Here is a 23,251-nt window from a genome sequence, read left to right as displayed (position 1 = left end):
GATAGATAGATAGATAGATAGATAGATAGATAGATAGATAGATAGATAAAGATATATCTTCATTTTTCTTTACTCAAGAGGATAGAGTAGATGAAGAGGGGTCATACACACATGCATATGTAGGTAATATATACCTACATAATATATAATGTATATGTGTGTATATCTTGGTCTATCCATAGATATATAGCTATAGCTGTATTCTACTTTACTATTATATAGTAAATAATATTATGTAGTAAATAATAGACTATTATTATTAATACTTCGAATATTTGAGAACAGCTATCATATTCTCTAACTCTTCTCAAGGTTTGATATCCCATATAACCAATTGTCCTCATTTATATATTTCTAAAAAATTTAAAGAAATAAATTGGTGCAGGACCACATGTATCATATTTTCCATCCTAGTAGTCACTATTCTAATGGTGGTTTATACTTTGTATTAAACAAGTAAAGTTGATCACTTGACCATGGGCTAGACAGAGCTGAATGCAATCAATGGAGTCTCTGTTGATCCTCTCTGGTCACTACATCTCTTCAGCTCTTCATGGGACGTCCTATCTGTGTTGTCCTGTGCTGGTCATTTTCTCTCAGTTACTCTTTTCTTTGTTTTTAGTGAGGCAATTGGGGTTAAGTGACTTGCCCAAGGTCACACAGCTAGTACGTGTCAAGTGTATGGTCTGAGGCTGGATTTGAACTCAGGTCCTCCTGACTTCAGGGCTGTTTCTCTATCCACTGTGCCACCTAGCTGCCCCATCTCAGTTACTCTTTGATGGGTGTCTCAGGTTGTTGATGTGCACTCCTGCCAGTCTTCAACTACCAAGTTATTGTCAGTACTAATGAATACCCTGGCCACCATCCACTGAGCATGCTGTGAATAACAACCCTCTCCTTGAAAGTAAAGACAAAAATCCTCTTCCTCCTCCTCCTCCTCTTCCTCCAAATTCTCTCCTCCCCTCTTATCCCTTCCCTCCCTCCCCTGCCCACTGAGAAGGCAAGCAAAATGATCTCAATTATACATGTTAAATCACGCAAAACGTATTTCCATATTAGCCAAATTGAAAAAAGAAAATGAAAGCTAGAAAAATGTATTTCAGTTTGTACTCAGAGGTCATCAATTCTCTCTTGGAGGTATGGAAAACATTTTTTTTCATCAGGAGTCCATTCAAATAGTCTTGGGTCATAGTATCAATCAGAGTAGCCAAGTCTTTCTCAGTTGATCATCATTACAACATTACAGTTACTATGTGCAATGACCAGCCCTCCCCAGTTCTTCTCATTTCACTTTGCTTTAGTTCGTATAGGTCTTGCCACATTTTTCTGAAACCATGACCCACCCCACCCTTCCTCCATCATTTCTTACAGCACAATAGTACACAATCATATGCCACAACTTTTCAGCCATTCCCCAATTGATGGGTATCCTTTCAATTTCCAATTCTTTGCCTCCACAAAAAGAGCTACTATAAATATTTTTGTGCATATAGGTTCTCTTTCTTTTTCATTGATTTCTTTAGAGTACAGATTTAGTAGTAGTATTATTGAGTCAAAAGGTATGCACAGTTTTATAGCTTTTTGGGCATAATTCCAAACCATTCTCCAGGATGTTTGGACCAGTTCACAACTCCACCCGTTTATTAGTGTACCCATTTTCCCTCATCCCCTCCAAACACTTGTCATGTCTGGTAAACGTGAAGTGGCATCCCAGAGTTGTTTTAATTTGTATTTCTTTAATTAATAGTGATTTAGAACATTTTTTTCATATGACTATTAGTAGCTTTGATTTCTTCTGAAATTTGTCTGTTCATATCCTTTGACCATTTCTCAATTGGGGAATGGCTCTAATTTTTATGTATTTGACTCAGTTTCCTATATTTTTGAGAAATGAGGCCTTTATCAGAGAAACTTGCTGTAATTTTTTTAATATTACTTCATTGTCTATGATACCTTTTAGAAAATGTAGTTTCCCTGATTATCTCTTTTAATTAGATCTATTTTTGCTTTTGCTTTGTTGGAGATCAAGATTGCTACCCCTGTCTTTTTCGCTTCAGCTGAAGTATAACAGATTCTGCTCCAGGCCTTTATTTCAACTCTGCATCTTTTTTTTCCCCAAGTGTCTCTCTTGTAGACAACATATTGTTGTATTCTGGTTTCTAATCCATTTTGTTATCTATTTTCCATTTCATGGATGAGCTCACCTCATTCACATTCACAGTTATGATAACTAACTATATATTGCCCTCCATCCTATTTTCTTCTATTTATCCTTCTCTTTCTCTTTTTATTCTGTCCCTTTTCAAAAGCCTATTTTGCTCTTAACCGCCACCTTCCTTAATAGAACTTCCCTTTTATCACCCCCCTATCTCTACCTATCTCCCCTTTGGGTAAAGTAGATTTCTATACCCAGCAGAGTTTGTGTACACACACACACACACACACACACACACACACACACACACACACACTTCTCTCTTTAAAACAATTCTGATGTGAGTCAGGTTTAAGCATTACCCACCCTCTCATTTTTCCCTTCTCAACTCTACCTATTGACTTCCTATAAGTCCCAACCAAAATCCCATCTCTTACTGGTGCCTTCCTCAACCCTTTTTGAATTCTAGTGTCTTTCCTCTGCTAATTATTTCCTATTTATCCCCTGTACAGCTTGCTTTGCACATGTTTATTTGCATGTTGTCCCCATTAGATTGTAAGCTCTTTGAGGGCAGGGATGTCTTTTGCTTCTTACAGTCTCCCCATAACTTAGCACAGTTCCTGGAACATAGTAGGTGCTTAATTAATGTTTATTGATTGACTAGATGACAGAAGAATTAGTGGCACTAAGGATCCTGCTGAAGTCATTTTTGACTCCAGAGATAAGAATCAAAGTCCCAAGGTGTTCACATTCTGTCATTGGAGACAATATGCACATAATAACAGGACTCCACCAAGATTGGGCCATTCTAAGTGTTCAGTATGACTTCTGGTGAGATACAAGTGCCTCCCCGAGCTCTTTAAAGGCAGCTGGGCTCATTCATCTACATGTATTAACACTGAAAAGTTAATAATTCAGTGACCAGCACTAGGTTACTAACAATTAAAGGAGAAAGGTCTATATTTGAAAATGACAATGTGTTGGGCTCCAAAACGATTCTTTTCCTTCAGCAAGAGGAACTGATAATTCCCTGCAGGCATAGCCAAAATGAAAATGCTCAGGGCCTCACTTTATTATAAAGAATAGCTTATTATTGCCTCAGGTGAAGTAACTCATGTTAGCCTATTGATTTTAAAATAGACCATCTCTGACAGATAAAAGGAAAACATTAGCTCAGGGAAAATGCTGTGTCTATAGAAGGTATATCCAGTCTTGCCATTAAAAAGCAAAGTAATTGGAAGAAGCCTCCCTGCTCTCAGGGAGATGACTGGAATTGGGTCTGCTTCATTCACACAAGTTTGGCTGTTTATGTCCATCTGGTATGAGCTTTTAAGGTTTTGTTCCATCAAGGCACAACAGTAAAGAGGTCTCCTAGATCACACCACAGGGGCAAGTCAGCACAGGGTGAAATGAGCTCTGTGCTTTGAGGCAGGGTTGTTCTGCTCGGCAAGATCAAATAAGCAAACAGAGACTAAGCACCTACTATGTGCAAGGTCTAGTGAGCTGTGGTGCTAGTCCTTGAGGAAATAATTCTGTGGATTGAACAAATACTGATTATGCCCAGACGTTGTGACTTCAAAAGTAGTCTTGGTTTGGGGAAAGAGGAGGAGTGTCTTTAGGAGTTTTCAGGCAAGCAAGCAGCATATAGCTGAAATTGGATTGGGGGTGAAGTGAGGCCATTCATTTCCATTCCCCTTTGGTACAATCTCCATTCTGCTTGCCTCTTGCTAGGGCCCTAGATCAGGAATTGTGAAACTTTTGGGTGCCCTGGACCCAGCTGGCAATCTGGTGAAGCCTATGGACCCATTCTCAGGGTCATCTTTTTCTTTTGTTTTGTTTTGTTTTATTTTGTTTTTGGCTAGGCAATGAGGTTAAGTGACTTGCCCAGGGTCACACAGCTAGTAAGTGTTATGTGTCTAAGGTCAGATTTGAACTCAGGTCCTCCTGAATCCAGGGCCAGTGCTCTATCCACTGCACCACCTAGCAGCCCCAGGGCCATCTTTTTAGAAGTATAAAGGATTACATATTATAACAAATAGCAATTATAAGTACAACAAAATTGAAATTGTAACAATTATAATGAAATAGAGTTATCAAAATATATATGTTTTTAAAATTCACAGACTCTGGGTTAAGAATTCCTGTTTTAGCCAGACAATTCGAGAAGCATTTATTAAGCATTTGCTGTGGACCTGAGGAAACAAAGGCAAAAAATCCCTGACTTCAAGGAGCTTATATTTTATTGGAAGGAATATAATATGTACACATAAAATCTATCAATAAGCAAGCATTATGAAATGCTTGATGTATACCAGGTATAAAATATATGCAAAGTAATTTCTGGGGTGGGGGAGCTCTTACAACTGGGTAAGGACTGAGGAATGACTTGCCATAAAGAAGCACCCAAATTTTCTTATTGACGCAGGGCCAGCCAACCTCTTGAGCTAACACCAGCAGCTTATCTTCCCTGACCGGCTTCCTGAAATAGACTGAAGTGAATCCCCCTGACAGGGGGATTGGCTTGGGAGAGTCAGAGGGACAAAGTTGAGAGAGCAGCCAACAAGATCTGGGTTCAGGTTGGGCTTCTGGTGAAAACTGACTGAGTGATTGGCAACAGGTTGTTAAGAGTCAGGGAATGAACCTGGGGCTTCTTGATTTGGTCTCTGTCTCTGTCTGTCTCTGTCTCTTTCTCCAAACTATTGCACAATAGCAACCCTTGATCTCAAGATACTCCCTGATAGCTTAACTCAGAGTTGTAGAAGACAAGGACCTAAGATATTGACATTTTTGTGACTCTAGTTATGCCTGTGCCAAATGTCTTTACCAAGATTGGCCCTCGTGGTGGGTGGGTGGTGACTTTAAAAAAATAAAAGTGGTGCCCTGTTATCCTTGGGCCAAATCTCAAGGGAACCTGATGTTCCCAGACCTCATTTCCCTCCACACCTCCCAAGTTTCTCTTTGATTTGGGAAACACATAAATATGGGCCCCATCTTCAAAGTTCCAGTGCCTTATCTTTGTCAGTTTTCCACTATGTATCCTGCATATAACTTGTTTTGTATAGATTTATTTGCATATTGTTTCTCCCATTCGATTTTAAGCTCCTTGAGGGCAGGGTCTGTCTTGTATTTTTGGTATCCCCAGGGCTTAGCACAGTGTTTGCACATAGGAGGCTTGTTGACTGATTGCTTGACAAAGTCTACCGACATCATGTTAAGTCATTCAGGATGTCAGCTGGGATACCTCACATTTTAATTTTGATACTGATCAAAAGGGCAGTGTCTTGTGGATCCTGTAGAGGACCTGGTATCTGAGCCAGCCTGGACACTGGAAGGGGGGGGAGGTTAAGAGCACTGGGAGAATTGATCTGAATTTGGAAATGGTTTCTCTGGCATAAATGGCACCTGTCCTAGAGCAGGAGAAGGCTGAATTTCCACGGGAAGCTTGGAATGTGGGCTCTTTGAAGGGTCACATGTTTGACTCTATAAATTCCAAGCAAAGAAGACTCTGGTCTGGAGAGCTGCTGCTGTTGCTTTTTGCTTTTTTTGTTTGTTTGTTTTGGTTTGTTTTCTTTGTTTGTTTGTTTTTCCTCTCTTTTTATATCAGAATGCAGGATGTTCAGCATGTAGTCAGGGAAGAGAACATTTATAGAAGAGCTGGCTCAGATTAGGAAAGAAACCTCTGGGGAAAGGTGACAAGTAGCCACCTAGCCTTTACTTGAAGATGAGCGATGAGGGGAGCCCACCACCTCCTAATGTAGTCTGCCCTGTTATTCAGTGACTCTAATTGTTAGGAAGTTTTCTCTTACTTTGAGCCAAAGCCAGGTGTCTGAACTTTCTACCCATTTCTCCTAGTTCTAAGGTAAAGACAAGGTCTTTTACCTCTCCCACAAGACAGACTTAAAAGCCGCAATCCTGCCGACTCTTTTCCTGTCTACTTTGGGTCCTTTCCCCCAACTTCCAGATATTCAGAGCTGGAAGGAAACAGTGTCATTTAATAGTGAAAGGCATTGACTGAACCCCCTTTCTCACTAATGAGTCCAAAAAGTATGTCATTTTCTAGGTGTTCCTCTCTGGAAGAAGGGCCCTCCCTTCTCTGCAGGCAGGGCCAGAGTGACAAATCAAGAGAGAGGCTTGCATATCATCCATAATGCAGTGTCGATATCATCAATAATTCGGTGTCAGGCAGCCATGTCTGATGAGCTGGAATTCTCCTGAGGATGGTTTCACAGTCATGTAGCCAAAGATAGCCTTTTGTCTCAGAGCTAGCCCGAACGCTGTCTTGACAGCCCAGAGTTTATGAAACCTAAAAGGAATCAGCCAGTGCCTTGGGCCTGCTGTTCCATAATGTAATAGGAAACATAAGCTCTGAAAAGATACCACTTAGAAAAGAAAATCAATACATAAAATAGCTTGGTGTTTGTTACCTAGGGGGAAGTGGATTATATTTCAATTTTCTCAGCTTAGGTGTTTTTTTTTTCTTTAAATTCTTTCAGTTCAACTCAATAAACTTTGTTATTAAACCTTTACTATGGTCAAGGTACAGTGCTAGGTCCTGGGAATAGAAAGACAGACACAAAAAGAGAGATAATGCCTGCCCTCAAAAAGCTTACATTTTATTGGGGGGGGGACATAAACTATCCATAGGCCAGTCAGCACCAAGTAATAGGTGAACGGAGAGCATTAACAACTAAGGGGGATAAGGAAAGCCTTGGTGTTGGAGGTGGCACCTGAGGTCTGCTTGGAAGAAAACTAGGTGAGAATAGGCAGTGAATTCTAGGCATGGAGGACAGCCCATGCAAAGGCCTGTAGGCAGGAGATGGTCAATCACTGACGCTAACTTGGCTCTGGCAGAAAGCATATAAAGGAGAATAATATGATAGAAAACTGGGACCCAGAGGGTCAAGGGCTTCAGATCCCATGCGAAGGGCTTTCTCTTTTGTACAAGAGGCCAGAGGGTGTCACTGAAGATTTTTGGTAGGGGGTATCAGGATCAGATCTGTGTTTTAGGGATATTAATATGAAAGTGTGTAGAATGGAAGAATACCAATGAGGAAGCTATTGAAATGAACCAGAGAGGAGAGCCCAAAGCAGGTTAGGAGTTGTGCCAGTGGAGAGAAGTCTCTGGATGACAGGGCTATGCCAGAGGTAGAATTGACCAGGCTTTGCCATTGGCTTCGGTCAAGGTCAATGAGGAAGAATCAAAATCAATCAGTCAATCTGCAAATGTGTACTGAATGCTTACTACATGCCAAACACCCTGCCAAGGTGTAAGATGGCATTAAGGATACAGAGAAACAAAAACAGTCACTACGTAGCCTCCATAAGATTACGTTGGGATGGATAAGACAATGCATACTTACCTATACATAAAAATTGCTACAAAGTAACCTTAGAGGGAACAGTACCAGCAGCTGGGAGTCTTTGACTGGGACCGCACACTTACTTAGATTTGTGATCCCGGGCAAGTCATTTACCTACATCTGTATAATAGCCTCTGAGGCTTCTTCTAGCTGGAAACAAGGACCAAGCGAGGGGGAGGGGAAAGGCACCTGCTATGTGCCAGGCACTATGCTAAGAGCTTTACAGATATTCTCTCATTTGATAATAATAAATGAGATAACAAAGGTAAAGCGCTTTGTAAACCTTTAAGGGCTACACAAATGCCAGCTATTATGAAGTTTTAAGTGGTATGGGTATTGGGTACCATTGGCAAGAGTTAGAAAATCAGAGGGACTTTGGAGCAGCTGGCAGCATCAGAGAAAAGTGGCCGGGGACTCCCCGCATGGACAGTCCTCTTGTCCTTGTTCTTAGGTTGTTGTCACATGGAAGCCTCATATGGACGCCCCCCACCCCCCATATATCCCCCCACCCCAGTCCATGGCAGCCTTATCGACCCTTCCCTCCTACATTTGGTCCCCAGTGCCCCCTGCATCGCTTACGAGCATGAATTGTTTTGATTTTTTAAAAATTGTACTTTAATAATACACCCCATTGGCTAATGTGGAAAATGGCAATAGAACATAGACGCGTGATCCGTTTGTGTTTTTTAACCATCTAATTACGAGCTTTGAAAAAGACTGCCTCAAGAAAAAGCTGCCAAATTTCTCTGATCTCCAGGTCATTTATTTTCAGAGTAGTAAATATTTGGGGAGATCTTTTCTGTGAAGCGAATGTGACAGACATGTTCATTCACTGACTTCCTTATACCACATCTGAAAACTATTTCTTTCTAAACCTAAAGTCTCAGGACCCGAGTTCAAATTTTGATTCCACCATCTGTTGGACCTTGAGTAAATAACATTAGTCCTCTGAGCTTCGGTATCTTCCTGTACAAGATGAGGCTGGGCTGGGAGAGAGCTCTGACTGTAGTCATGTTGGAAGCATATTTACTGATGAAGCCTGTGCTCAGAGCGGTTACATACTATCGGTGAATCAATGGCCACATAGAGAAGCGGACCCGAAATATATACAAAGTAGATGTGAAAATATTTCTGAAGACAGGGCACAAATAAGCAGGGGGGTAAAATAGGCTTGCCAAAGGGGCTCTAGAGCTGAGTTTTGAGGGCACGGAGGGATGCTTAGTCGGAAGTAAGGAGGGCATGCTTTGCAGGATCAGCAATGGATTGTCCAGTATAAGTATAAGGAATGGAGCACTGAAGAGCCAGAGCAGGTAGAGAGGAAGGTGCATCTATGCCAGGAAAGGTAGACTAGAACCAGACTGGGAAAGCTTTACAGGCAAACAGAGGAGTTGAGATGATCCTGAAAGCACTGGAGTTCCTTGAGGACTCTGATGAACTAAGTTACTTGAGGGTAGGGACTGTTTCTTTTAGTCTTTGTATGCCCAGCCACAACACCAGCGTGGAGTAGATACTTAATAAATGTTTACTTATTGAATGACTGATTGGAGATACTCTGTGTGTGTGTGTGTGTGTGTGTGTATTTGAATACATTACATATTATATATATATGATACATTATGAGCAGGGAAGTGCATTTTAATGTCAAGTAAAAATTACTTCCTTTTTTATAATCTTTTTATATCAGCTGTGCCCATTCTCCCAGAAATTAATGGGTATCATCAAAGATTGACTTGGTTGTTTTCACAGTAATTTGGAGATTCTGGGATATACTGGGATTGTCCCCTTGCATTTTCAATTACATTAAGAACATCTAAACTTTGTCACAAGTAGTTTTTTGATAACCATGGAGACAAAAAGTCAAGTTATGTGATTTATTAGCAAGGCATGCAACTGCAGAACAAACAGGGTCTAGGGCCTCCTCAGTAGGTACAAGGACTGTGAAGAGAGATTGACAATGCTTTTATAATAAAGTACAGTTACTATTTTTTAGCAGTTATTTTAAGATTTAGGGACTTTCTAGAGTTTGGGGACTCTGGTCACACTCAACTGCATCCTGAAAAACAGTTAATGGTACAATAATAAATGATTTTCCCAAAGTCATGATGATATGGTTTTCTCAATTTGCTATAATAGAATGTTTGTGATGGGGATCTTGTCAGAATCTTGTGCTTTCTTTCACTGTCTTCTTCTATGACCCTTTTAGGATCCCCAAAGCTATTCTGAAATCGAATAAAAAATGTGACCTTTTTCATTATTAGCATTATGTATAGTTTGGATTACTTTCCTATGGAATATTAGTGGTATTACAGACAGTTCTTGCTCTATGTAAGTGGACCATTCTGCAGACCTCCATGAAAAGTGATTTTTACATAATGCAAATTTTCCCACCAAATGGAGAAGGGAGAGAGGGAGGAAGGCAGGAAGAGGGCTGCACATCTGTGGATGGAAGAGGTGGCACATGGTTCAGGGACACGCGGGGGCCAGAGACAGAGAAGTGAGAACAAGAGGAACACTCTGGCTAGGGCCAGCCACTGGGTGGCGGGTGGCGGGGTGGGGGTGGGGAGCGCAGACATGGACACAGACAGGAGAGGTTGGAGGACAGGTTTTATTCCCGGATAACTCATATATACAACACAGTGACCAATAGTACTGCCAACAAATTGAGACATTTATTAAATGCTTAAGCAAAACCAAATTTGTAGATACAAAGAAGATGTGTTGTCAAATGCGAATAACAGGTATTTATAAATGATCTTTGGAATCCATTTTGTTTGTTAATAGGGTTGGGGAGAATGCTTATTCTTATTTATCCAAACATGTTTTGATATAACCAAATTGGAACCTATTACTTAGTATCCTTGCATGAATGAACAAATATATGAATGAATGAAAAATTGCTTAATACTATTTGTCAAGCACTGTGCATGGTGCTAGGGGATACAGAGAAAAAAAATGAGACAGTCCCTCCCTTCAAGGAGCTTATAATCTAATGGGGAAGACAACACACAGGGGAGTGGGAGCCAGGGAAGGGTCTTGGTCAAGGAAGTCACAGGGCTGCTGCCACAGGGCAAGCGATTGACAAGTCCTCTCCAGAATCTATGGTCATAGCAAGAAAGATTCTCATCTTGAGTGGATCTGTGGTCTCCCAGATGTGGGCATTGTCTCCAGTGAAATATTCGGAACTCGTGTCCTCGCTGTGCTTATCTTCAGGATTCTCATGCTGTTTTGCCTTCGACAAGGATGATTTAGTACATAGAATGTTAGACTTGGACTCAGGAAGACGTGATTGGGGTTGATCACTTAACCTTTGTAAGCCTTGGTTTCTTCGTCGGTAAAATGAGGATAATAATAGTACTTGCTTCACAAAATTGTTAAGAGAATCAAATAAGACAACATTTAGAGTGCTTTGGAGCCTGAAAATAAATACAGAAAATGTCAGCTATTATTACTACAGAGAGGCACTCTGTGAGTCGGGAAGGCAGTTTCCTTGCACTCTGTTCACATTCAGAGCAAACCAGTGAAGCATCCAGGACATCCATAACTTAGTCTTCCCTATTTTCCTATGACTGGCCCATCTTTCAAGTATTTCCAGATTTTTCCTTTTCTTAGGTAGCTGAAGTCTCCTGAGAGACGAATGTGCTACACAGGTCTGCAGTTCTCCTCCGTATTTCTGTATTTAGGAATCGGAAGAATCAGAGTCAGTAAAGCTGAGAAGCTATGTAATTGAAAAGGGACGCTAAGACAGCAGAAGGATTTGAGAAATGGCCAACCGATATGCCTGATAAACACTTGGGCTGGGCTGGGGATGGGGGGTGGGGGTGAAGACAGAGGGAGGCTCTTGCTTCCAGAAACCACCTCGCCCAGATAAATCTCCTGTCAGTTCTGAAACTAGAAAGGCAGCAAAGCTTCCAGGGCTCCAGCCAACTGCAGTGCAGCCAGAGAAAGGCAACAAAAATAGCGCTCCAGGATTCTGTGCGTGGGTGAGGCAGAAACCACACTCTGGAGCAAAAGCTTCCAGTATCGTTTTGGAACCCATGCGGAGCTCTTCGCTTTCGGCTTGCTCACTGTCTTTTAAACCAGAACCCGCACAGCAAAAATAAAATGCATGGCCAGTGGGCCCTTTCCCATCTGGGGCTGACGATGCCTGTTCGGTGCCTTTGCAAGCTGCATGAATGCATGCGTGCACACCCAGCCGGTGAGCTCCCGAGGCAGCCAGGCAGGCCGGCCGGCGAGAGGAAGGGGTTAATTCCTTTTGAGGCTGTGCAATAGAGAATTCTGGCTGGCGAGATAGAGCTGGGGACAGCTGTGTTTGCGGTGGTATTTTTAAATGCATTAATTCAGGCTCCAATCACTCAGCCATGCTTGACCTATTTTTGGCTCAGGCCGGCCATTGTTCTATTTCTGTTGCCTGTGGGCCAGGCTGCTGTTGATTCATATGCAAATGGATGATCACTCGCCTTAGCCAACTTTAGACCAGAGACAGAGAAAGGGGGAAGACGAAGACACACACACACACACGCACGCACTCTCACACACAAACACACAAACACAGGGAGGAGGAAAAGGAGGAGGTGGAGGAGGAGGAGGAGGAGGAGGAGGAGGAGGAAGGCACCAGGACCGAAACCACTTGTCGGGAGGGACCGAGGGTAATTTCAGCTAGATCTCTATGATCTCAAAGCTTCTGGTGAAGCCGAGGTCCATCGGTTTCCTTCTCTTGCTGATATCAGTCTTCCTTCGCTTGTTAATATCATTTGGAGCGGGGAGGGGAGGGGGGACAAGAAACCTACAGACGGACAGACAGGCAGGCAGACAGCCCTGGAGCAGCGCCTCTCTTCTTCACCTGCTCGGGGTTTCCCGGATAGGCTCGAGCCAGGAAGGGCTTTCTCTCTGCTCAATTTTCTCTCTCTCTCTTTATCTGTTTAGCTCCTGGGTCGCTTTCCTTCTGCAGCAGGTTGCCAATGCGTTTAAGCATTTAGACTGGACAGAGGGAAGGGGTGGGGGGCAGTGCATGTCTGCATGGATGGGGGGGTGAGGTACCCAGTTGCTTCTCTTCTGTCCTGCCCACCCCACTGGGAGCCAGAGGGGCGCTTCCCCTACCCAGCCCGTGTTCCCTGGGCGAGCGGATTCATCTTCCCTAGCTGAAGCGGGAGGGAGGGCAACCTGATGGGGATATGCTGCAGGCAATTTACGAGGCGGAATCCTGTTTTTCTTCAGATGGGGTGGCTGGTCGGGAGCAGCTGTTGGCTCAACAGAGAATGCACAGCTTGATCAACTCAGGTAAGAGACCTCCACAGCGCGGTCCCCACGCCTCCATCCCTTCCCTTCCTTGGCGACCAGAGACTTCAGGGGGTGGGGGGCGAGGGGTGGGGAAAGGGGCCGGCCGGCTGGCCAAATGCAGCCCAGGCAAGGAGCCGCTCCTTCTGTACCCCTCTCAGTAAGTGGATGTGACCGGGAAGCGCCCCTCCGGATCCAATCCTTCCGTATCTTGGGGCAGCTATACGCCGAGGCTGGCCAGGGGGACTTCGGCAGCTGCTTTCCCTACCCTGCTCCCCGCTTTCTGCCGCCCCTGTGACCTACAAGGGCAGGAGTGTTGGACCTTGGCTGGGCTGGACTAGAAAAATGAGAGCCAGGCTGCTTGCGAGTTTAGACAAACCGGGATTGTTGGGTCGGTTTTTGTATGGTGTCATAAACCCGGCGGGATCCGACTCGGGGCACCTGTTTAGACAACGCCCTACCTGGGCCGGGCAATCCAGCTGGATTTATTGGGTGAAAACAGGGGGATAAGCCATTCATTTATAGACCAACCCATCTAGATGGGTCTGCTGCTGGTATGGTGGGTAGGGTCTCCTTGTCCTCCCTCCCTGGGGTGCTTTTTGCTCTAGAGCTCTGAAGTTAAACTAGATGTTGTGAGGATGAGGAGAACCTGATTTTCATTGCTTTGGGATCCCTTGGGGGGAGCCAGGCAGCTGGGATCATTTACCAGAAATCCAGGGAAAAGGGATGGAAACAGGTGCATCATTTCCAGTACTTCTGGGCAATGCCCCGTGTGGGAAAAAAAAAAAATAGCTTTGTTTCTTAGTTTTCTCAAAATGCATGAATGTGCTCAGTAGGGGACGCAGAAATGGGATTGGTCTCTCTAGACCATTTTGAGCGGTTTGCCTTGGGTAAAAGAGCTTGGCTTGCCAGGCAATACCGACCTCCCCTAGATGAAGTGTATTGGGGTTCATTCTACCTGAGGACTCTTCATGCTGATTTCCAAGAGAAAAGAAATAGACTTGGAGGTCTGCCAGTTTGACCTGTAATTGGCATGAAACCTTTTCAGCGTCATGTCAGATGGTCGTCGTGAAGCTCTAGGGGACACGTTAGGCAGTCCACTGAGTCTATCTGTTAAACGTGGCTAGTTTGGCATCATTAAGCGGGAAAGGACTATCCCGAATATTCCACAGGTTGGCATCCCCTGGGTTTGCTTGGTGAAGCAGCTGTTGCTCCATTGACGGCACACACAGCTTTATCTTCTGAAATTATTTGTGAGTCAGATTGTGCCTACCCAATATTTTTTAATGATTTATTATACGCTTGAGAGTCAACACCAATGCAGCTAATTAAACTTGCTTTGCAAAGATTTCTGTTTAAATGAATTCATTTGACATAGTATTGGATGTTCTAGGATTTGCGATAGGACAGGAAAAAAAAAGAATATTAGGGGGATTAACATGGAAAATAAAGAAATAAACCTGTAATTATATGCAGAGGACATTCTAGTATATCCCAGAGTTCTCATGAAACTTGGAATAGATAACATCCTCTTTTGTACAATTTGAAATGCTTAAATGTAAACCAGGTTGTCATCCTGACCATTGCCTGCTACCCTCCCTTTAAAAAATTGACAACCCCGTGTTTCCTCTCCCCTCTCCAAAGGCTTCCCGACACATCATTCTCTTTCCAGAACTGATGAGAGGAAGAGATGTTGGGGAGTGAGTTGATTGAACCCAATGGGGTATTTTGACTAGTATTGTAAATTAAATAATGGTTTAAACTACACTACACATAGTCATAAAGTACCCTTTGGTTGTTGGTAGCTTTTGTACTGTAGTTTACCTATCTGTGTCTGCTCTCAGCTGTGGGCTTCATGCCACAAATGGGATGTTTCTTCCGTGTGTAGGAAATGCTGTTGGGCTCCCAAAGCGCTTGTGTTTCAGCCAGCTAGGATGGGCGAGGCCCCAGGCAGTGGTCTGAGTGTTGGGGTACTTCCCTACACCTCCCCCACTGCTGCCAGCCTTTTCTTTTCTGTGCTAACATGCTCTCCTGGTCCTTTCTAAGCTAAAGGTTGTCCCTCATGCTGATGTTCTTGATGGGTTTGGTCCCAAGCACAGATGATCTGTAGGAAAGAGGAGTGGGTTTGAGAACATGTTCTATTTTTTCCTGTGAAATGGAAACATCCTAATCTGGCTCCCACATTCCACAAATAAGGAAACTGAGTCTCAGAGAATAAAGTGGCTTGGCCACCATCTCATAGCACGAAGATTCTCAGCTCACAAAGATGTTTGATATGAATAGGAACTTCTTCAATTTGCTATATTTTATTTGGAACATAAAAGATCACAACTGCCTTCTCCTTCCCAGATTTTTCATGTAGCTTATGCTTCTACCTAACAGAGGCAATATAGTATAGCGGGTAGAGCTCTGGATTTAGAATCAAGAAATTCTGGGTTCAAATCCTTCTTCAGACACCTATTAACTTTGTGACCTGGGGCAAGTCAGTTGACCTATGCCTCAGTTTCCAAATCTGTAAAATGGGGATAATAATAGCCTCTAAATCACAGAGTTATTGTGAAAATCAAATGGGATAATACGAATGAATAAAAAAAAAATGCTGAGCACTTTCTATTTGCACAGCACTGCTCTGAAACAGTCCCAGCACCCAAGGAGCTCATATTCGTACAGGGAGAGCCAACACTTATGGAAGATTTCAATGGCAAGGCATATGCAAAGGTCCCATGGACTTGGAGGAAGGGTGGCATAGGAAGTGCTTTGTAGAACTTGAATATCATAGGAATTCAGCCAGAAGTGTCCCGTACAGATAGAATGCTATTGAAATATCTATTTTCTGCAAATAGGATGGTTGTTTTCTAGGCAATTCATGATCTGGTACAAGTTAGACTAGGTGACGTGTCAGGTCCCTACTTAGACTGAGACTCAATTGCCCTCATTTGCGTTATGAGCTCTGAATGGATTTTGGAGCACTAGGGGTGGGGTGATGCTTCCTCAGCCATTCTTTCTGGTCTGATTTTCCTTATAACTGCAGTGTGGATTTGGAAAATGGTCAGGGTTGGAGTCTCTGGTCAAGGCTTAGAGCAAAGACAGGATGTTTGGATTGTAGTGGAAAGAATATAGTTTAGAGTAGGAATATCATAGCCAAATCATTTACAGCTTTTCTGCCTCAACTTCACAGTCTAGAAAATGGGTAAAATAAAACCTGTCTGGCTTACTTCATCAAATTATTGGGAAGTTTCATTGAGCAAATGCAAACGTGTCATTTGGTCAAGGACCTGTGATTTCCTCAATACTGGAACTCCCTTCCCTGTAGCAGGTCTTAACCCTTCAACGACTTAGAGACCTAGAGTTGACTGAGATTCAGAGACTTCAATCACTTGACTTGCCTTGGATTAGCCAGCTAGTTAAGTGTCAGAGGTGATGGTAAAATACCAAGGCTCTGAATTCCACAGCCTCGGTGATGTTAGCTCACATTTTTAGACAATATTCTGGTTTACAAAGTGAGTTTTCTTAAGATGGAACTCTGATACAAAGTAGCATCAGTGATATCATTCCCCTTTCTCAATGGGGAATTTGTTAGAGAGGTTAATTAACATATGATCACATAGCTAATACATGTCTAAGAAAGCCTTGGAACCCATGGCTTCCTGACAAAAGTCTAAAACTTGTTTTGTTCAAAGAGATACAATATATTGGGACTAGAATCCAATTCCAGGGCAAGTGCTGTCTTTCCTCTACACTGATGTTTTAGCCTACATGACAAGTTTTATTGCTACTTGGTTTCAAATTCAGAGGTGCAGGATGTGACCACGTGAGAGTTCTGCTGAAAGAACAAAGCAGGACTTGTTGAGAAGAAACTCAACAGGTGTGATTTCAGCACCGTCCTAATGCCTTAGTGGAGACAGCCACGTGGCTTCAGAATGATTAGCTCAATGGACTTGAATGAGCAGCCCAGAAGACCCCTGGCTCCTGATTCCTGGGGCATGGGGACCTCATAGGTAAATTTCTGAGACTGTCACACCTTGTGCTATGAGATGCTCTGGTAGAGGCCATTTTCTGTCTTGAAGGAGCTGAATGAAACCATCTTGACAGTATTCTCTTCTCATCCTCTGGAACAGAGGGTAGGCACCTCAAAGGGGAGACAGGGGGCGCCAAGAATAACCTTTGGGGGCTGCAGAGATGTGGGAAATGAACCCTTGGAAAACCAAAGCTTAAGCCAAACTCCAGTCACGAGTACACCCCAGACTGAAAGGTTGTGGTCACTTCCACATTCGCCTCTGCTATATAAGCACAACTCTTTATCAACATAATCACATCTTTTATTCTCATCACAGAAAGAGAAGTCTTGGGAGATTGGACGCAAAACTGCTGTCCTTCTGCACACAAGCTGGCTTCCACCACAAAGTGGAGGAATATTTGGAGAGCTTATGTGTTTCAAGTTTTCTTTATGCATTGGTCGGGGGGGGAGCTTTTTAAAAAATATTTTAAAATTTTAAACAATTTCAAACAATGTCTCTCAGTTCTGATATTTGGGAAATTTTGCACTACAGAGGGCATGGTCATATGAACATTTCACAGGCTTCTGGGTTTCATGGATTTCAAATGCAGTAATTGTTCATGTATCTCCCTGAGTGACTGAAGTTGGATCTTTTCTGATATCGACTCAATCTAGAAGCCTGATGGGGTAGAAAGACTTTTCTGAGACCCTTGTGTTCATGGACTCCCACAAGTTTGAAACGTGCTGAGGGACTTCCTGCAGCACTGGACTGCCTGGAGATCTGGCCATTTCAAGGCCACCAAGGAGGACACAGGCTGCCTGCCTACTGATTATTTCATGCTCTTGTCATTTTCTTTCTCAGACATACATTTCTTTCACGATGTCTTTGAAATCCATGAAAGAAATTGAAACCCAAGTAGTCATTTTACATGTCACTTGACAATTACCAGTGGAGAGGGAAAGGGATGCCAGTAGTCCTCTTGACGAGCCTATTACTTCATCATTTGGACAACAGGTCTCTGAGTCATGGATAAAATGAAGTACTCTCTGCTTCTTGGCTTTCTGGTGGAAACATTCCAGAGCACAAGACCATACAGACACAACGTTTGTGCAAGTGAACTTAGCAACTATTTTTTAAGCACCTACTGCATGGCATGTTCTGTGCTAGCACTAGGGATACAGAAATTGAGGAGCTCTTAATCTAATATGCAAAAGAAAATGCTCCATCAAAGAAGACTCATTTATATCATGTGTTTTTAATTCACTGGAGAGAAGAACAAATAATATACAGTCCATATCTTCTATTACGATTATTTTACATTCTATGAACTTTTCTTTTTTGTCCTCACATTTTGGTTGGCATTGATGTCTCTTTGAGAAGCACAATTACTGTGGAAATGTGGGCCTTCCGAGAAATGCACCTCACACGTCTTTAAGTGTTCTTTCTATTCCCCTTAATTATTGTCGTGTTTCCCCCTCCCCTGCCCTCCACCCCTTTCAATCTATCTTCCCTTTCAAGTGAAATCTTCAAAGGGCAGGCCTGATAGGCAGCCAGCAGAGGTCTAATTATGAAAAGACTGTGACAGAAAGAGAGCCTTTTACCTTCTTGTGGTCACACAGGTGGCCCAGGCACAATTGGGGTTGGTCAGGTGGGAGCTAAAAAGGAGAGTGAAGTTAAATCCCCTCAGAAGATTGAAATAGACCAGCTTCAGATCATAAAAGGACTTAGAAAAGGTGGTTTCTGAGGAGGTGCTGTTCAAGGCTGGAACACCCAGGCTTCTTTTCTCTGAACCACTGCTGCAGGACTGTGTGAGGCAAGAAAAATGGGCTGTGTTTTCCACTGACATCTGGTTTGGAAAGTGGAGGGGGGAGACATTGAGATGTGGTGGACTTTGGGTGCAGAAAGGGTTATACGCGGTCAGACAGAGTTGCCATTGTTTCTTTGTTTGCTTAGCTGCACTTAGTTGTCAGAAAGGGATCTTGGAGTATTGGGTGTGGGTCACTGGGAAGTAACTGATATAAAAAAAAGGATTAATTATTTAAATAAAATAATTCAAAAATGAGAAAGAAGGTGGGTGCTTCTTCACTTACATGAAGACATAATGTAGCATTTAAATAGAGAGAATTTCCCTCACATTGAATAGAACTCCATTAACTTGCTTCTCCTCTAAATTCCTAGCATGCCTCTTGCAGTGGCTGGCCTCAGTAGATGCCTGCTTGCTTGGCTCCTATCCATCAGGCCCTGTCCTGACCACTGGGGATCCAAAGCCAAATACGATACAGGCTCTGTCTTCGAGGAGACATGGTCTCAAGAGGGGTACAGTTGATACACAGAGAAATAACTGCAGAATTTGTGACAGCGGGGGCCATGGGCAAAGATTTCATGGTGGCAGGTAGAGTTGGGCTGAAGGGAACAGGGGCGTCTGAGGGGTGGAGGTGAGGAAGCATGGGGGATAGCACAGGGATGACAAATGGGATATCACAGTAAGTGGGACGGCTAGGCATAGAGTGGCTTGGGGGTGACCCTGGCTTGTCACAGGCTACATCCATGAAGAACAAGCCCTGGGACATTCAATGAAGCTGAGAAGGCCTCAGGAACACCCTGCTTGTCCATCCCAGAGCAGCCTAGCCAAGGTCAGCCAAGGGATGATGCTGTCGTTTTTACTCAACGCGTGTCCTGAGGACCATGGCCTGAGATGTAAGGGAGGCAGCAACGTGTGTCACCAGATTGCAGCCACTCTCTCTCTCTCTGACACATTGCACAATCTTTGAGGATTTCGGTGGCTATTAGGAAGGGGAGGCTGGAGAGTGTCCCCAGGAGGACATCCAGGATGGGGAAGAGCCTTGAGGTCAAGCCATCCGAAGATGGGTTGGGGGACATGGGGAGGGTTAGCCCAGAGCAGAACAAATTGAAAAGGGCCCTTGGTGATTGTCTTCACTTGCCACTTGATGAAGCCTGGCTCTGCTTGGTCTCGGAGGCAACACCAGCAGGGATGAAGGGGAAGATCTTGGCTCCCCTCTTGAGAGAAGGGATCGGTTCATTTTTTGTCTTGGTATTCCCAGCCTAGTAGAGTGCCTGGCACATAGTAAATGCTTAATAAATGCTTGCTGATGTATTGATTCTAAAGAGGTGGGTATAGCCTTTATTTCAAGGAAAAAAAAAAGTCTTAAAATTCAAGGAGGCTTAGCTTTGCTCTGTCAAACCTTGAGAGCCCCAAGCCAGTATTTTAGAGTCAGTCTTCCTTAGAGAAGGTCCGGCCAATGTTCTCACTTTCAGCAGAGGACCCTGAGACCTAGAAGAGCTTTTGCTTGGCTGAGGGCTCACAGCTAGTTAATGACAGAGGCTGGATCAGGTGCCCTAGGGTTGGGGGTGGGGTGTAGGATGGGTGAAGAGCCTTTGAAAGTGCCAGAAGCATTCCCTGCCCAAATCCTAGAAACTTAACTTAATTCAAATCAATTTAACAAGCATTTATTAAATGCCTACTGTGTGCATGGTACTATGCCAGGTGATGTTGCTATAAAGATAGATGGAAAGTCTCTGCCTTCTAGGAACCCTTGCAGCAATAAGACAGCTCATATTTATTTTGTTGTTTTTCTTTCCTTCTCTAAGAGGACCAATGACATCAGGAGGGTGATGTCCAAGTGAATTGGATTCAAGTGAGGCAGGGCTGTGCAAAGTGACCAGCCTCCCTCTCTCCTTTGGAGCCATCTGGGTCCAGTGGCAAGACATAGGTCAGGACGACTGGAGGTGGTGCCATGCAATGGGAGACCTTGGCCTTTTTAAATTAAGATCTTTCCCAGGTCTCAGTTTGCCTGAGGCAAAGCCCATTGAATGATTAAAGACTAGGTAAGAATTGAGGTAGAAGATGGCTTTCACAAAAGAATCATTCTGGGAAAGGAAGACCCTCGGAGTTTCTGGCCAGAACAAAAACAGTCGCTATTTACACTCACTCTGAACCATCAAAACCCAAACAATGAGTGTGAGGCTTGGGCTGGGGCCTGTTTTTGGCCAATCTGAGAGCCAGAGTGATCTGGCTTTAAAGGCATAGTCAAGTAACTCCATTTGAATCCCAATGGACTTTGTCAAAGCCTGGTTTTTCAGAGAGATATTTCAAGAAATCACACATGAAAACTATATGAGTCAAAAGAGTACCCCATTACAAATGATAGAATAAATAAGGAAGAAAAAAATCTAGCTCCCAAACCCCAAGTTACCTTGTGAAGTATAAGCGATCAAAATTTATATTCCTTTGTACAGTGTGCCCACATGTGAGGGTATGACTTCCCACATGGAGATAGGGAGAATAGGAAAAGGGGGAGGGGGAGGATAAGGAGAAGTCTGTGGATGGAAGGGAGCATGAGTAGAAGGTAACTTCTGATTACAACAGCAACAATGATGATGGTGATTACTACTATTGTCAGCACCTTTAGGGTCTGCAGAACACCTTACATACATTTTCGTTTTGACAAGTATCTGTTAAATGCCTATTCTGTGCAAGTCCCCAGGTTTTTCGTTTGATCTTTCTAACAACCCTGTGAGCAAGGTTCTATTATTTTGCCCATTTTACAGATAAGGAAATGGAGTGTCAATGATGTTTAGTGACTTGTCCATAACCATGTGACTAGTAATAATCTGAGGCAAGATTGGAACTTCCTCCTTCCCCAAGTCCAGTGGGCTCTGCCTCTCTCTGGAGTAATCTCCTATTAAATCAGTTGGCACAGAATTCAGTGGCATTGAACGATATTTGATTGTTGCTAAATGGTCTGCATTTTGCTGAAGTGTTGAAGCAGGAAGGAATGGATAATGGAACATCGATTTGTTTTTCCTTTTGGAGGAGAGGTTACTACAGTTACTGCAGCCAATGAGCATTATTAACACATGGCAATGTTGTTCCTTCCTGAGAATAAAGGACTTCCTTCAAGATTCAACTCAAATCCCACCTTCTTCCAGAGCCTTTCTTGGTTTCTCCACCCCCCTACCCTGTCCTCCCAGAATCATCTTCCATCTACTCTGTATATATTTTGTATCTGATTGATTGTGGGGGAGATGATTAGACCGTCATCTTCCTGAGGGCAGGGATTGCTTTTGCATTTTTCTTTACCTCTATAGTGAACAATTAATGAATATTTCTTAATTGATTACTTGACTGACCATCTGTGATCTAGAACGACTTTATGGACTAATAAAGCAGTTATACCTGTCCATGTGTCTCCTCCATTTGACTGAGCTCCATGAGGGCAGGAGCTGTTTGTGCATTTTTCTGTCTCCCCAGTGTTTAGCACAATGCCTGGTACATAGTAGGCACTTCATAAGTGCACGCTGACTTGTTCTTTTTTGACTTGAATGTTCTTATCAGAATTGCAATGTTGACTCCCCAAGAGTCACGGGAGTCATGGTTATTATTGCAAAATGCTGGCTGGGTCTTGGACAAAACCCCCAAAAACCTTTAAAAGGGAATTTACTCCAGCTCTGAAAGCAGTCAGCCATTTACTTATGGTGAAATATTTTTGCATGCCAACGAGGTGGGAAATGCCCAGAAATTCTACCCCTTCCTACCCACTTTCCTCTTAAGCCCCACTACTGAGAGTAGAAACTATATTTTATTCCTGACTTTATTTCACTTCTAGAAACATGGGTGGGATGGTAATTGATTTCAGGTAAATGTTGGTGTATTGAAAGTGTTTGTGGTATAATGAGATTTCTCATATTGGCCCCAAATATGAGAATTAAATTAGGGTTGTTTTCGAATTCCGAGATTGAAAGCCTCTTGGCCTGCTGTGCTCTCATTAAGCAGCCCCAGGCAGCCAGGTGTTTGTGATTTGGATAGGTCTGGCGGCCTCAGGAGAGATTTTGTGAAAGAGATAGAGAGAGGTGGGGGTTGGCCCTGCGGAGGCCCCTGGGGTCTGACCCAACTTTGCTTCTCCAGGTCACTAGTCAGCCACCCTGCAAATGAAGTCTGGGGGCCTCTTGAAGGCATCCTGCAGCCCTGGGAATTGGCCATGGTGCTATGCAAAGTGTTGGGCTGGGAGAGTCTAGGTGGGAGGAACCAGAGTTCGGATCCTGTCTGCCCCGCCCCGCTTCCCAGTTGTCTATTTCCTTCATTCCTCCCTGGGCTCTGCTTTTGATTCCTTGACCTTCTTTCTTTTGTCATTCTGCTACAGCAGTCGTCTCACCTTGGCTCTTTAAAGCCTCATCTTTTGATTGACCAGTGCTTCTTGGAACCACCATTTTGAGGAAAGTGCTCAGGCCAGCCAGGTCACTCCTTCATTCCTCTTTGGCTTCCCCTTCTGACTCTTAGTATTCCTTTCTCTCCCATGCCCCACGCAAGAACTCCCCCCCACCAAAAAAAAAAACCCAAAACTCAAGCTACTTTTCATATATTGTCTTACCCTATTAGCATGTAAGCTTCTTGGGCACAGGGCCTGGCTTTCTTTTTACTTGTATTTGTATTCTCCATGATTAGC

The 23,251-nt window shown here is 43.5% G+C and overlaps 1 protein-coding gene across 15 annotated transcripts in view; it reads left to right on the top strand.

Moving 5' to 3' along the window:
- Positions 1-23,251, top strand: part of HDAC9 (histone deacetylase 9) — a 698,100-nt gene that overhangs the window by 153,919 nt on the left and 520,930 nt on the right. For 14 of the 15 annotated variants that reach the window (XM_027872084.1, XM_027872079.1, XM_027872078.1 and 11 more), the window contains one exon: positions 12,730-12,792. In XM_027872084.1, the coding sequence (XP_027727885.1) occupies positions 12,771-12,792 (22 nt within the window). In that variant the 5' untranslated portion in view covers positions 12,730-12,770. Of the gene's footprint in view, positions 1-12,128; positions 12,162-12,729; positions 12,793-23,251 lie in introns of those variants that run through there. The other variant, XM_027872083.1, reaches the window with a different exon arrangement.

Source organism: Vombatus ursinus, unplaced genomic scaffold (assembly GCF_900497805.2).
Source record: "Vombatus ursinus unplaced genomic scaffold, bare-nosed wombat genome assembly UNPS02014799.1, whole genome shotgun sequence".
Lineage (NCBI taxonomy): Eukaryota > Metazoa > Chordata > Mammalia > Diprotodontia > Vombatidae > Vombatus > Vombatus ursinus.
This window is presented reverse-complemented; position numbering and strand designations above follow the sequence as displayed.